At 39.4% G+C, this 15235-nt stretch overlaps 1 protein-coding gene across 1 annotated transcript in view; it reads right to left on the bottom strand.

Moving 5' to 3' along the window:
* Positions 1 to 723: 723 nt before the first annotated feature.
* The window catches only part of PTPN12 (protein tyrosine phosphatase, non-receptor type 12), a 40163-nt gene continuing 25651 nt past the window's right edge, over positions 724 to 15235 (bottom strand). The window contains exons 12-17 of the mRNA XM_010017811.1: positions 9589 to 10553; positions 6208 to 6285; positions 4805 to 4893; positions 3816 to 3846; positions 2661 to 2777; positions 724 to 2039 (exon numbers count right to left, since the gene is read on the bottom strand). Of these exons, the coding sequence (XP_010016113.1) occupies positions 1978 to 2039; positions 2661 to 2777; positions 3816 to 3846; positions 4805 to 4893; positions 6208 to 6285; positions 9589 to 10553 (1342 nt within the window). The 3' untranslated portion in view covers positions 724 to 1977. The remainder of the gene's footprint in view (positions 2040 to 2660; positions 2778 to 3815; positions 3847 to 4804; positions 4894 to 6207; positions 6286 to 9588; positions 10554 to 15235) is intronic.

Genomic DNA, 15235 nt, shown 5'->3' with positions numbered 1-15235 from the left:
GATTTGGATTGTCCAGTGGTGACGACAGCTCGTCGAGCATTACAAAACTGCAGGAGGTCTGTAGGAGAGAAAGTCTAAGCTGAGCTTCAGTGCAGGGGAAGGGGAACCACGTTCAGGCCAGCTTTAAGACGTCCCAGCTGTCTGAACCGTTTACAAAGCAGCAATCTACTTGATGTAGGTTATCCCAAATGGCATGTATCATCAAGTGATTTATTTTTAAATGAACAATTGCAAAACTATGTCCATGGGAAGTTAAGTACTTATAGTGCACACGGTTCTTTGCAAGAGCTCCCAGCTAAGCAGTCTGTCACGTGTACCAAATGCAGGGTGGTTAATCCACAGTCAAAGACAGTAACTGCAAGGTCTGTACCTTCTGGGAGTTGTAATAGGGCTGCTATCTGGGCATTAGTTCTCTTGTAGCAGAGAGGCCCTAAAGGTACAAGCAGTAAATTAGGCGCAATGTTTCCATGGCTAAAGTTCGGATTAATAGGTAGTTTCACTACTTAAAATAAACACTTCTTTCCCCTAAACATTCTTCTTCCCTTCTCTGCCATTACAGCCAGCCAGAACTTTTAAAGTAGTTACTTAAAATAAGGCCCTGAGCGCTCACTATTTTGTTCAAGTACAAGATCTATAAACTAAGCCAGGCTGCCGTCCTTCACTTGGTTTTACTTTGCTTCTGAACACAGGTTATTTTTCCCCTAAGAGTAAAAACACCCATAGTGAGATTTTGACTTTCTTTAATTTAAAGATTGTATTACAGAAAAGTTTAAGTAAGGAATCCTTATAAGGATTAACTCTTGACATAATACATTGCCAAGATACAGTGTAGCTGCAAGGGCTCTATGTGAACCTTCATATAAGTCGCTTTCTTACATACACAGTCGCTGAACAACAAAAATGGTATTTACCATTTGTAGGAGAAGACAGTGGTATTTAAACAGTCCTTTCACCAGTGTGTTCTGGCTTTCCCGAATTAGAAACACGCCGTATTAAAACTGTAAAATCCTATTATACAGAAAGTTGAGAGAGATGACTTTTCTAAAGATTGCAACTGATGAAACATTCAAATGAAAACTAAAGAGTGTTGATTATGTAGAATGGTTTCTCTTTTACTGGCAGGTCAAATATACTAGAAACGTACAAATATTTTCGATAATCTAATTCCAGATGAACTCAAAACACTGAAGTAACATACACAGGCTAAGAGAATTCAATACTGTTCCAAGGCACTTACTGAATCTCCATGACTAGATGAAAACCAGAACAAATTCGGTCTGACAATTAAACAGTATATAATATAAAAATAACCTTTTGCTTACAATTTACAAAATGTATTACAATCTTTATCTCTGCTAACCTGCAATTCCGGCTGTGTGTGTCCAGCAAGTTTGGTAAAAAACCCCAGAAACTATTTTCTAAAACTTCAGGGCAAATAATTTACAAATAAGGTACACAAAAAATTTAGATCATGCAGAGATTTCTTACATCTTCTGTTAATAGTTTATGATTGCAACTTTATCAAATTATATACTTACTTGCCCTGTACATATACAAAATAATGCATACATGGTAATCAAACGTTAGCAAAAAGTAGTCCATAAACACAATCTGTCCGAAGTGTTACTATATTAACATATGTCTACAAGCAGCGTGTAACAGGGTTAAAAGACATTAAGGCAATAATACTTGAAGTTACAAAATAAATCATATGTAATACTTTCTCCTAAGTGTAATAAGGCAGGTAGATGGCCCCAGCAAAAAGTTAAGTTGTAATACTGGAATCCACTGTCGGGAACAATGTTTAAGGTTTTGCATGGGATGTACTGTAAGGGTGTACCATTTGGTAGTTAGATCTACACTGCTCTGTGTTAGTCGCCCCCCAGGAAAGTGGAATACTATTTTTTCTAGTTCTCAGTGGCACTTGAGTTTTCCAGTATAATTTATTGATAGTATGTATGTCCATTGGTTCTTGGATCATGTCCATTCTGAAGGTGGTTCTCTTGGTCCTCTGGGCTTTCCACAGCGGTTACCAAAACCTAAAGAAAGAAATGTATTTAATGCTTGTGTCCACTCAGACAATGCAGTCTCACAAATGCTGGCAGCAGTCAGAGGGATTACTGTAAGAGATGCTCCAGCTCTTACAGAGGAGGTTTATTCTCAGACCTAGAAAATGACTTTGTAGTATTAGGAGTTCTAAAAGCACTATGGGAATTGGAGAGACAAACATGAAGAATTTGTATATATAATTCACTGTTTAAACCTCACTTGGACAGTACTTCCCAATAAATACAGTATTACAGACTTTGTCCTCATGTACTGATTTTTGCCCCCATCCTTGCATACCAAAGCAGTTTTCTCAGGTATTATTTCTGACAGTTTTCAGTGCTCTACAGAAATCACATCCCATTTGACTAATTCTGTGTTTCATACACTCTAAACAACCAAGTGAAGAATGACTGGATCGCTCAATCGGGGAACAACTCTTTCAGCAGTGCTGAAGAGACAAGGCAGGCTTCTTGGCTGGGTTCTGCACCACAGCGAGTTGGAGGGAGACAGTAGTAGCAGCTACCAGTAGTAGCAGCTATCCAAACTAGCACTGTTAATAAATCTTCTGGTTAAATCATCTAGTGATTATGTTTCGAATGAACTGTGATTACCAATATCTGTTACTTCTGCAGGACATTCTGAAATTTGACCTCTTGTATCAGTGGAACCAGAAAAAGAAATCTGAGGTAAAACGTCAGTTGGCGTCTTGTTGCTTCTTTCGGGACAATCTGGAAAACACACAACCCCCCCTTACTGTAACACGGAGTCAGCACTGCGTGAATGCTATTTTTAACTACAGCTCAGTCCAGAACTTGCATCCAGTATTATTTACAAGAATAAAGACTTAAAAGCCAATTTCTGATTTGTTAAAAAACATACTTCAAAATGGTTTATGAAGCAGATATTCAATGCCAGTGACACAGTCCTGTTTGCCAAAGATGGATTATTACTTCCTTAGAAGTTTATATGGATATTTAAAATCCCATGTAGCACCTATCTATAGCAAGAGCTCACAGTACCATTTAATACACCGATATAAATGCATTTGTTCACGCTCTTTCTAAACTAAAGATGTTTAAGAAGACATGACAGGTAGCTATGTTTTGCATTACTTGCATAATCTTGACATAATAACTTATTTATTTTAGAAGTGTTTAACATGCAGCTCCAAATGGACTGTACAAGCCCATCCAGGCATATGCAGAAGACACATGGCAGATGTAAGCTTACAGCTGAAGCAGGTTGCTGCAAAGTGAAACATCAGGTGATAGACCACACTTCCTACTGAAGCCTCTGGAGATCAACGACTTTGATAAATATGCAACATACACATAAATACACACACATCACTGATGAACTTATCTGAGGTTTACTTCTGTCTTTGTGAAATTAAAGACAATTCAGCAACTTTTACAATCTCTGTTGCAGTAACATGGGAATGTTCTCATGTAGTGGGAAAAAAGATTGTTATCAAAGCATGCATTTAAATTCTGTAATTTTGGTCTTCAATATTTTCGCATACCTAAAGTTTACCATTAATTTTCTTATCAGGCTTGTAACTTGCTTCCTCAGAAAGCCTCAGAAGCTTTAAAAACAGAAGGCCTTTTCGGAGTGCCAGGTTTTTGACAATGTACTTTGATATCTTCAGAGCAAAAGCCAAGTTCAGGCTAATTTTTGTTCAGTAGGAAAAGTGTATTTTTGGGGGGAAGAAAACCCCAAACCCAAAAAACCCCCAACGAACAAACAAAAGCTTTCCCATCACTTACCGGGTAGTATCGGTGAAGTTGTTTTCAAACCCTGTTAATGAGAAATATTTAAAATCATTCTATAAAATACTTCCAAAATACAGAAAGAACACCAGAAATTTAAGAGGACGAAAATATCCAATACCCATGGATATGTCTATTTGTTCCTTCTGACTTGCTGTAACTGTCAAAAAATGCTATAGTAGATTTTACTATCAGAACCTGAGTAAAAAGTTAGAATTGTCACATTACAAATGATTTGCAAGATGAGGTAGGTTGGTTCTCATGCTAAATTTATAGTCCCTGAGAACTCACATCTATCTTTTTGTCACATTTTTAAGTGGTGTGTAAAGGTGACTGTAAAGTATATTGGAGGCACATGAAAAAACCAGGCATGAATGTAAAGAGGATTTATACGCTTTTAAGTTTTACCAGCTGTTTATGCTGGATGACTTTGAGTAATTAATAGACTGATGTGAAAAGGGAAATCGGGTGGGCAGAAAGCAGTTTATATAAAATAGATACGGATATAAGGAAAAACTTCAGCAGGCAGTGACAGAGGTTGCCCATAGAGGATATGAAGTCTCCATCTCTGGAGGTTTTCGAGACCCAGTGGATAAAGCCCTGAGCAGCCTGGTCTGAGTCCCTGCTCCATGCTGCGGGTTAGACTCGAGGCTGCAATTCTCCTCCAGCTTGAATTATCCTATGATGAATTAAGGGCAGACAGCAAGCTCCATAAAAGCAGCATAGTTACACTCTTAAAGCTATAATTCAAGGTATATTAAGGATGACTTTTAAAAGTTTTGCTGAACTTGGAACACCGGATAGTTTTTTTTGGAAAGAAGACATGCTCTTAACACATCAGTTCAGCAGCTCGGGCAGAGGGAAAACTGGCCACTTGTAGATAACCAACAGCTCTAACTTTTCACAATTATGTGGTTTCCTTCTTGTTGTAACTCCCAACCAAACGAGAAATGACTGATTAGTACAGACTTGTCTCCTGTACTTACTGTAGGGGCTGTCTGCTCAGGGAGATGCTGATCATGCAATATGCTCCACTCAGACTGTGCGATCAGAACCGGCCTCGGCAATGGTGTGCCTAGGAAAAATGAAATCAAACTCAACATGCCCGAGTTCTCTCCACGATGAGGCATTAGAACACAGCACTAGAAACTTTTTCAAATGAAATGCTTGTAAAAACATGACTCTCTCTTTACACAAAGCGCTCAAGGCGAGGGAAAACTCCACACGTAATTCGAAGCACAGGACTGCAGCGTTTGCATTGTGGATGTTCGTTTCCTTCCTCTGGGGGTTCCTAACCAACAGAATTAGCTTCTTTTTCAAGGATGTTTTTAAACTTTTGTTACATCAGCTGTGCAGTAATAGTAGATCTGACCTACTAAAGACGCACTAAGTAAAGAAAACACCCAAGTCAGGACATTTTCCAAACCATGCCTGTCCTTTTCTGTCATCATGCAAAAACACAATCAAAATTGAAGTGGTTTTAGTGATTCCAGTCCCAAAGGGATTCCGCCCAACCCCCCAAGGAAAAAAAAGCTGTTTCTTGTGTTCTCACAGAAAAGCAGCAAGTCCGTAATATCCACAGAAAGGATCACCCCAGCTCTGAACTACCTACGCTTACGATGCTCAAGGGGCATGTTTACAAAACTTCAGTGGTTTTATGCTGAAAATAACTGTATTAAGTGCTTTGGTCAAAAATTTTTGAAAGCTTCAGAAGGTGACACTAAACGAAAGCCTCAGTAAACAACTGCATCACACATAAGCTTCTTGGAAGATACCAAACATCAACCTTATTTATCACTTCATTTCAATTAATCTTTTTCTGCCATTAGTAGTTTCATGAATTAAATATGAAGATACGAGCACATCAGTTCTGGCAGTTCTCTCTTTCAGATGATTGAGGCAAAGAGTAAACTATGTTAACTTAAGCAAACTGGGCTTGCTCCCTAGGTGCAGTGCAGTATGAAATGTCATCTTTCCTTTGCCAAGTAAGGAGAATCAGATAAGCACTGTTCATGTGTTTTCCCATTCCCTACCTGGGAGCGGTAGGAAACAGATAGCTGGGGAATCCCCTAATTGTGCTGCATTTCCCAACTGTAGCTCATTTCCGTACCCTTCAGACTGAAAAACAGCTCCACTAAAATCAATATTGAAGTCTCCAACACACTTAAATATCATATAACAGCTTAGTCAGAAAGGGAGAAATGATCTGACTGTCTTCAAGGCCTTGTGAAAGTTAAACCTCAAAATAAGCCATTTCACATGCTGGATTTCATTCCAGTTTACAATTTGCTCCACCACAAGATAAACCAAGAAGCAGGAACATTCAAATACAATAGTGAAATGCATTTCACACTTTATCTCCAATTACCACAAAACATTAAGGACTCACTCTGTTCACTTGCTAATACAAATGATTCTGGAGTTCTTTCTGGGAGCGGGGGAGAGGAATCTTCACTAGCATCAGCATCTAAATCAAACATGACATTTAGGTAAGTTAAAACACACACTGAAATTTTCCTCATAGATTTTTAGAAGCTGATCTTTTGATACATGAGATCATCCTAAACTTGGCCTTAATCTTAAAGCAAAAGGAAAATTTGCTTTAAATTTGACAAAACATTTTGGTTTGCTATACTAACACCTTGGGAGCAACTTCATGCTACCATTATTTTCACACTACCATTATCTTCACATTAAGGGGGTAGGATCAGTTTGTGTTTTAGGGCAGAAATAAAAGTAAAATACATTTTCAGTCTAAATAATATGGAGGGAAAAACCCAAACCCCTCAGCTACAATGAATACTTTTGCTTCAGTCTTTCAGAAACAGAAGACAAGCAGAATTAACTCTGCACTGCAGCAGTACCATTTGCTTCTCGAATAAGTTACTTGCCAAGAACTGTAACCACAGTAGTTACTGTAATTTAATTGCAGTTCATTACAGGTCAATTTGCAGCCACTGCCACTGAGTTAAGTTCATTACAACACACTGGCTTCTTGAACTCTTCTGCAGATACTGGTAACTACACAGTTGGTGCCTACCAGCACTGATGAAGCTCCCAAACCATGGTAAGTATGTTGAAAATATGTATGAGCTCTTCAGCTGTGCTGAAGACAGTAACTTAGTGCTGATGAGCAGTGATTTGTACTTTTTCTCAAGTGGCTCTAACCATACTTCCTTCCAAAGCGAATGCAGCAGAGCAAGTTTGCATGGGGGAAGGACATCAGCAATGTTGCTTTACAGGACTGCATTGTATGACAGGAAGCACTACGGAAGCTCCACACAAGCACTTCTCTAAAGCCCCAAGTCTCACTCTTGCTCCCAAGTCCATCTTAGGCTGGTTCCCATACTACAAGCTAGATAAAACAGTGTAGTGAGATGTTTATTAGCCAGAAAGTAATGAGGAGCCAGAGGTGATGGCTAATGTTGGTGCCAGTAGCACAGCCTGTCCCCAGTCTGTTCCCTCTCTCCTCTCAGGACTGTTCTAACACAACATGTTCTGGCAGCAAAATCCCCACTCCGGCCTGCTAAGGAACTTGGAGTAGAAATTAAAGGTTTAAAACACTTCAAAGTAGGTGCTGCTATAAGAAATCTCACCCCAGAACTGCATTCTACACAGGGTTCGTAACAAGATGGAAGATGTTTCAGCTAACGAAGCCATGAGCTTGCCCTGCCAACACACCACCAGCAGAGACAGCAACTCCATCACATTTTAGAAGTCCTTGTGTTCAAAGTGACTTCTCCAAGACCTGCTCCATCTCAAGTTCACCACACAGCGTAAGAAAACCTTTTATTGAAACAGCCTCTGTGAAATCCACAGAGTCACTGTGGAGTATGCACCAACTGAAAGGGCGTTTCAGTTCTATGTTGTTGCGGTTTTGTTGTTGCAGTTTTGTTGTTGCTGGTTTGTTCTATTTCATTTTTTTTAACCTCAGGGTACAATTACTTTTCAGTTAATTTGACTTCAAAAAAGGATTTAATTACGTGGTAAGATCATGCACACCACCAGTTATGGTTAAGCAACTTCATTGATGATTACATCCACATCCCCAGCTTCAGACGGGAGAGTACTGAACAAGCATGAAAATGAAAAAGCCACTCTAAAACATGGTTTAGGGTCACTGGTGCAAAGCAATCTAATCCTTTATTCTTGAGTCCAAGATGGATTACAAGACCTGCAGCCTGTCTATAAAACGGGAACGGTATACTAGTGTCCAAAAGGGAGCAGAGACACCCTTGATAACAAGAGATAAATTAGAGAAATATTAAGATTTTGAGCCATTCCTGTGAAATCAGCAACATAACAGCAGCACACAGGCTGTACTGTTATTTCAGGATGTTTCTGATATGCAGTTACACAAAACAAGTTCTTGAGTGACATTTCTCCTGTTCTTTATCATGTGTGTGACATATCATTTTGTTTGCACGTTCTTACAGCATCTGCACAGAGATGTGTAGAGAGGTTTTCAAACAGTGACAAACAATGATTGCCTTGGGTAGGAAGGAAAAATAACTGGCTAAAAGCAGCGCTGGAGAAATACTACAGCACAGAAACCTACCAAAAACACATCCGAGGAGGACCATTTGGTATCAACATTGAAGTAACTATGACATAAAGGGTTTGTCTGCTACGCAGAGCTTTCTTGAAGTGTCAAGGGTTAAAAACATGCACAAACATGCAAGGATTGCTTTGTGTGTCTACACAGCTGCACAAAACCTATAGAAACAGATTGGTTTCAAAGCTGCAAAATAATTCACGTTTCTGATTATATGACTTCTGGGGAAAACTGAGTTCACAAAGCAAACGTATTCACTCCAGCTGGTTCTGCATCTTGCATCACACACAGCCCGATTTCACCTCAGGCAGTCACGCAGCCTGCACAGACTCCTGAAGCAAGGCTGTCACTGTAGGAGCTCCCAGCACAAGAGCCTGTTGTAAACACAGCAGCTCCTGTTCTTTCTGTTCCACAGCCTCACTGGACTTTTCACAGGCCTAACTTGTTCTCCCTGGCTGTGTCCTCCATCTGATCTAAGTGTGCCAGCCTGACTGAAATCTGAATCTGCACGTTTTAGGACCCTTTTGCCTCCAATAAATGTTGTTGTAACTTTTTGCAGCAACAGGCTTGTGAACTTGCCTTGCTCGAAAAACTCCCCAAAGCAGGAAAGGGTTAAAAGTGACCAAATAATTTTCAAGGCACTACTAAAGCAGAACTCGGCGGTTTAGATGAACTGCAATATTCATCTCCCCTCCACGTACAGAAGAAGAGGAAAGCAGGGCTAAATATTTATAATGCCATTAACATGCAGGAGCCAAGTCCTGAGCAACTTCAAAGACTGATACAGTGAAGGAGGTGACGTTTTTATGGCCAGCATATCAATCAGTAATCATGACTTTGATGTGTGTTTGGACAAACCTGTTTAAAATACTTCAACTATCCAGAACTGCCATTATTATAGACACTTCCATGAACTCAGAGATGGAGAATAAAAATGCACCAACCAGCAACACAGAAACCTGCAACTGCGAATGCATCCACATCTCACAATAAAGCTTTTGAAGCCGCTTATCAAGGTCTGTAGTAGCTTGTAACAGACACAGCTGACATGCAAACCTTACATGCGAAAACTGGGAGGAAAGGAGCTGCACCCTTTCGGAAGCTGCCACACTGCACTGCCTAAATTTACATTCAGAAAACTGCATTGTAAAGCAATTTACATTGTCCAACTCCACAGTTGCAAAGAGTGGCACTTCTGACCACAGTAGAACCTACCTTTGCCGTCTTCAGAACACGTTACAGCTGTTAAGTCTTGCCTAGCAATAGACATTGGCAATACTTTTCTGGCACAAATGTTTTCAGTATTAGTGGCAGCAGAAACTGTGGCACTTGCGGTTGAAACGTTAGATGCGCTTTTGCTCATGGCTCTATCAAAGTTCATCTCATCTGTGTCAGAATCATCTGAATGAAGAGGATTAGTAAAACAGAGGGGTGCTCGAACAGAAATAGCAGGATGGTCAAGACTACCACTAGAAGGATGTTCAACTGTGGTGTTTGACACCAGAGAGAGAGTTTTGACACCATGACATAAGCAGTCTGAAGACGTGTCTTCAGACACCGGCGTACGCAGTGCATTTTCAGGCCCATGCAGTGACCATGTGGCATGTCCCTTTTCTGTCAGAGGCAGACGATCTGGTCTTGGTGGAGTATCAGAAACCTGCTGGCTCTGCAGGCTGTCTGGTGAAGGTATTAAGGCTGTGTTAGACTGTGGCACGCTGCATTCCAGACATGAGTTTTGAGAAGCATCTACAAATGAATCCCCTGAAATCTGTTCTTGTGGCTTAAAGCTCTTATCAATTACACAGGATGACACAGGCTTCATCTTAATTGCATGACCCCTGTTCAATAGGGAGTTCCCATCAAAGCTTCGTGGCCCTTCCTGAAGAGGTACCTTCTTGATCTCAAAACTTAGGTTGCGCTCCAGCCTTTTCTCTGCACGGTCACTGGGTTCGTTCTTCCCTGAATGTTCTATTGACTTATTATAATTCTCATTGAGGTCTGTTGAGTGCTCCGACGAAACCATGTGCAAAACTGGCTTTGGATGGTATCTGTCATTGTCCTGCCACACAGTAGTGACTGTTGGATAAGCTGATGGGGGAGACGGTGTTAAGATTGGTGGTACTGGCTGAGGCTCTGGAGGCTGCAAGATTTCTTCTTTAGCATCTCCTTCTACAAGGCAACTGCAGAAAAACCAAAACACAGTTGTGTAAGTTTTCTGTATTTTGACAATATTTTGGGTATCTACCCATCTATCCCTGCAGCAGTAATGCTTTCATGCCAGTTTCGAATGCCAAGCAGCACTTCCACTGCATACAGATAATGATTATAAAATATGACTAATGGGGCAGGCAAAAACTAAGTCAACGCACTGGAAACTTCTTTCAGAGTATCACAAAGAAATGCATTCAAGCCACATCTGATCCTCACTGATAGTTCAAAGATTGCTCACATCCTTTCCCAGAAGCATTTTTTCAAAGGCTGTAAGAAAGGCCCTCTTGTGGCAGGATTTCAGTACTTTCTGCTTTCTTCTCTCTTAAGAAGTGGCTCAGAGGAACTCGACATATGGAATTCAATTTGCAATGAAGCCAAGAAAAATTTCTTAAGGGGAAAAAAAATAAATCCTTACAGCTTAATACCAAATATCTTCCTTTATTTTTATTTTTCTGCACATGCCTAGGAGGATTTTACTTTTGTATCTGTGTATTTAAGTTCCTCCATAGTTGTAAGGTTAATGATGCCGACCACATTTAGCCGAGATGAAGCGCACACTGTATAAAACCCATTCACTGCAGAATATATGATCCAAATTACAGTGCATCAGCGAGACCACAGCACTTATTATTACAGTTCCTCTTAAGCTACTCAAAAGGAGAAGCTCTTCAAGCATATATGGTCAATTTACTTTCAGATTAGGTACAGAATATTTGACTACAAACATTCTGCACAACTAAGGTCTTGTCTACAAACAGGAATCCGGCATTTTCATTCAGAGCTTTTTTAAGTGTTTCGTTATGTAAGACCAGTAACAGAGTAATAACCAAAGTGCAAAACAAATGCGTGACAAGAACAGAAATACGATTAAATAATCTAAAGAAATGACACTTTCAATCCAGGCAGACAAATCAAACCCACAGGGGACTACAGTTTGCAAAGGAGTGCGATTTGGCCACATGCTTGAGCCAAGAAACAAGCCCATTTTTATGTACAAAGCTCAGATCACTTCTTGCTGTTAGCAGAGGTGTCCTTCTGGGACACCAAGGTGTTGGGCCTCAAATTCCTCGTCTTCCTCCCCTCCCTGCACTTGCATATTGTTATTTTGCTTTACATTAAGACAGGAGGAATACAAAAGCACATCACAAAACACTTTAATCAAAAGTAATTTGGGAAGTCTTTCGCCTCTAGATGTCCTTGAAGAATGAGCAAGCTTGAGAACACGCTGCTTGATTGAATTAGTAAAGATAAGGGAAAAAGGAAAACAGTTACACTTGCTCCAATTTAATACCCACTAAGAAAGAAAGGAGAATTTCCTTCGTTCTTGGAGGGGGGATAAGACAGTGCACGTGTTCTCTTACATGTATGTTTACACGCCCCCTTACGAGCAGTGATGCTCATCAGTAATCTCCACTAAATCCTTCTACTGAAAATGAAGCTTTCCCTTATTGACCTCATTTTCTTGACCCAGAGTCACACATGCAATCAGCAAAAATAATTTATCTGGTACAGACATACCATTAAGCATTGCAACTAGCCAAATAAGTTAGCATTAAACTAGATATGACCAGATACACGCCCAAAATGCATGAAGTTCTTCCCTGATCTTTAATGAAATCACTCTCCCCTTTGATTCACTAGTAAACAGAACCCCACATGTATACAAATAGCCCCTTACACGTATGCATAGAACAGATGATGCAGGAAATACCGCACAAGGCAGCAACCCAGAAGTTGTTTAATCATCACACACAGCCACACAGAGCTGTTAAAAATGTTCCCCGTCATATTTGAAGCTAAATTTCATTCCTACACTTTTAAACAAGAGCTTAAAGTGATCAAATGAGAAATCCTTTATCAAAATCATTCTCTGCCTTATCAATACTGAAGAATGTCCATCCTCAGAAAATGAGATGCCCAAAGAGCATTTGGATGTATTTTATTTGAAAAGGAAATAGATGCCACCCAGGATTTCCTGGTTTTCTCTGAATATGTAACAGTTTTTCCACTTCACTGACATCACAGTATTATTATTTCCACATGTTCTGCCTCGCAAATGATGTTTTTGTTTCTTTTCACAAAGCAGAAATATTAGGCTCTGTACACATTTAAGAGGTCTTTGTTTTGCAGTAGCTTTTTCTGTAACTCTTGCCAGAAAATCTTGGGCTTTTTGGGCTGCTGCATAATGCTTTCTTTGGGCACTTCCTTCAACAGCTGTGCTTCATAGACACTTCTGCCCCCCGAGACAGACAACGATCTGACGATGAGCTACTAATATTATTGCAAACAACAGGAGACCATACAGTAAAACCAGCTTGATTCAAATTACCAGGAAACTAATAGAAAGCTCATGAAAGAGGATACTGAGATGGAAAAGTCTGTGAAACAAAGAATGCCAAACCATTTGAGAAAGAGTTGTAAGCTTTCCTGTATCAGATGTTTAAATTACCCTGTGTTGCTTATGTACACTGTAAAAGCATGTGTCTTGCAAGTACATCTGTAAAATCATGCTCTGGGATAAAACAATGGGAAGCCTGCTTGTAACTCAGCCTTCAAGTGTCTCTTACATACAACTGCTACCAACTATCTTGTAATTCCACTACCTCAGCATCTCCTCATATGTAACCTGTAGACAGAATTTCCCAAAAGGTGACCAAGGCAGCTTTTTCATATGCTTTTATTGCCACACAATCTGAGCAGCGTGCTTACGTGTGGTGATGTAGTGCCTTAGCACCAAAGACCTCAAAGTAATGAGTTCTCAGCTGTCAGGTAAACCATAAATGAGGTAGTATTTTTTAATGATTTGTCATAATAATAACAAAAAAGTTATAATTTGTTAAAAGTACAATAATTTGTCAAAAAAACCCGTTTCACAGCTTTCCACCAAAAATGTACACATGGAAAAAACCACAACAAAAATCAAAACCCAAAGTAAAGTGATAGCAACACTTTGCTTTTTCTACAATATATTCTATAATATTTCTATAATATATCATTTTTTTTTCATGTTTTAAAACCTAAGCCATTCTAGCTTTAATGGAGAAGAGCTATATTATTAAAACAGGGCACCATGGGTTCAGATTGAAGTGAAACTTGGCCAGTGTTCAAAAGAGAAAAAACCCTTAAGTAACCCATGGTTATTCTATGCAGCACACTGTAGGGTTTTCTTTTCAAATAAATGAGTGATGCCAAGGTCATGGAATGCAGCTGCTATGATCAACCAAAAATAGACACCAAGCTCTACATCCTCCCTCATCATTAAAATAGGAAAATTAAACGCAATGTAAGCAGGCTGAAGCTCACCACCACATTATTCTACTTAGGGATTAAATCACTGCCATCCGCATGGACAAAAAGCTGCTGTTCAGTGAAGCTGTCACAAACTATACTTTTATATAAGTTATCTGTACTATAAGGAATGAACAAAAGTAACCATCTGGTGAATTTCCCTTGTAAAATGTAGTTACATGAGGCTTTATGGGTTTTTTAGTTGTGACATACAAATCAGAGACTGCTAACTAAGAAGGAACACCAGTCCTTTATCTTAGCTTTGCAGAAGATGCAAATAAAGGGTCCTGCAGGGCTTGAAATGAAGTCGAATTACACATAACCCTTGGAATGTATTTTAATGTTATTAGGTTGAAGTCCAAGCGTAATTTGAAGTTTAACTGCTGCAATATTTCAGTCTTTTTCCTTCAGACGGTAGCACGTGGCTCCTCATTACACTGCATACAAAAAAGCTGTGACCACATCTTTTATGTCACCGATTCCCCATTCTTTCACATTGCATTTGGACTTAAATTAAAAAAAGAATTTTCTATAACCAACCCTGATTAAAATGAACAAACCCTTTTACCAAATACTTCAGGATAAACTACTAACCACATAAATATTTCAAGGACAATGCCTTAAAGGCGTTAAGATGCTCCCTCTGAATTCTGAAGCACCGAGCGTCTAGATTTTAAGTAAAAGATCCAGTTTGTAGTCGTGTAAAATCATGTACAGTCCTAAACCATAAATCTGAAGCTTCGTTTCCTTACAGTCTTATATCTAACAATAAAGTCAAAACTTACACATACCCTCTTCCTGCCTTAGCCTGAGAGTAGTTAAACATGTTTAACAAAGAACACTTTCCACTCCCAAGTCCTCCAAAGAAATTCAACACAGATATACATTCAAGGTGACTTTCACAAGAGTAATCAAAACCTGCCGAGCTAAGCAATCTCCAGAACAAGGTGCTGACGTAAGCACTCACGAGCTGCTCTTGTTTACCTTCTAGTAATCAAGGAGTAATATTATTTCGGGTTTTTATGTTGACATGAAATGCAGATAGACATTAAGCTAAATGACTACGTACACATATTGTACAGCAAATATGAATTACGTTAAAGCAGTACAAGGTGATAAAGAAAGGCAATACACTTCTAGAACAACTGCAGAACAAGGACAGCTATATGATTTGTGGTGAGTTAATCAAAGTAAACAAAATTGCAGCTTAATATTGATTTAATATCAATAGCTTAAGGGTACTTGTAACTTCCAAGAAGAGACAGACATAAAAAAAGCCTAGAAAATAGAATCAGAAGTTACACTTTGTAGCACTTCTTCCCCAAGGCATCCCCAGGCCAATGCAGGTACTAAAAGGATTAAT

The sequence above is a fragment of the Nestor notabilis genome, unplaced genomic scaffold (assembly GCF_000696875.1).
Source record: "Nestor notabilis isolate BGI_N333 unplaced genomic scaffold, ASM69687v1 scaffold19507, whole genome shotgun sequence".
NCBI lineage: Eukaryota > Metazoa > Chordata > Aves > Psittaciformes > Psittacidae > Nestor > Nestor notabilis.
Note: the sequence above shows the minus strand (reverse complement) of the source record. Positions and strands in the feature narration are given on the sequence as shown.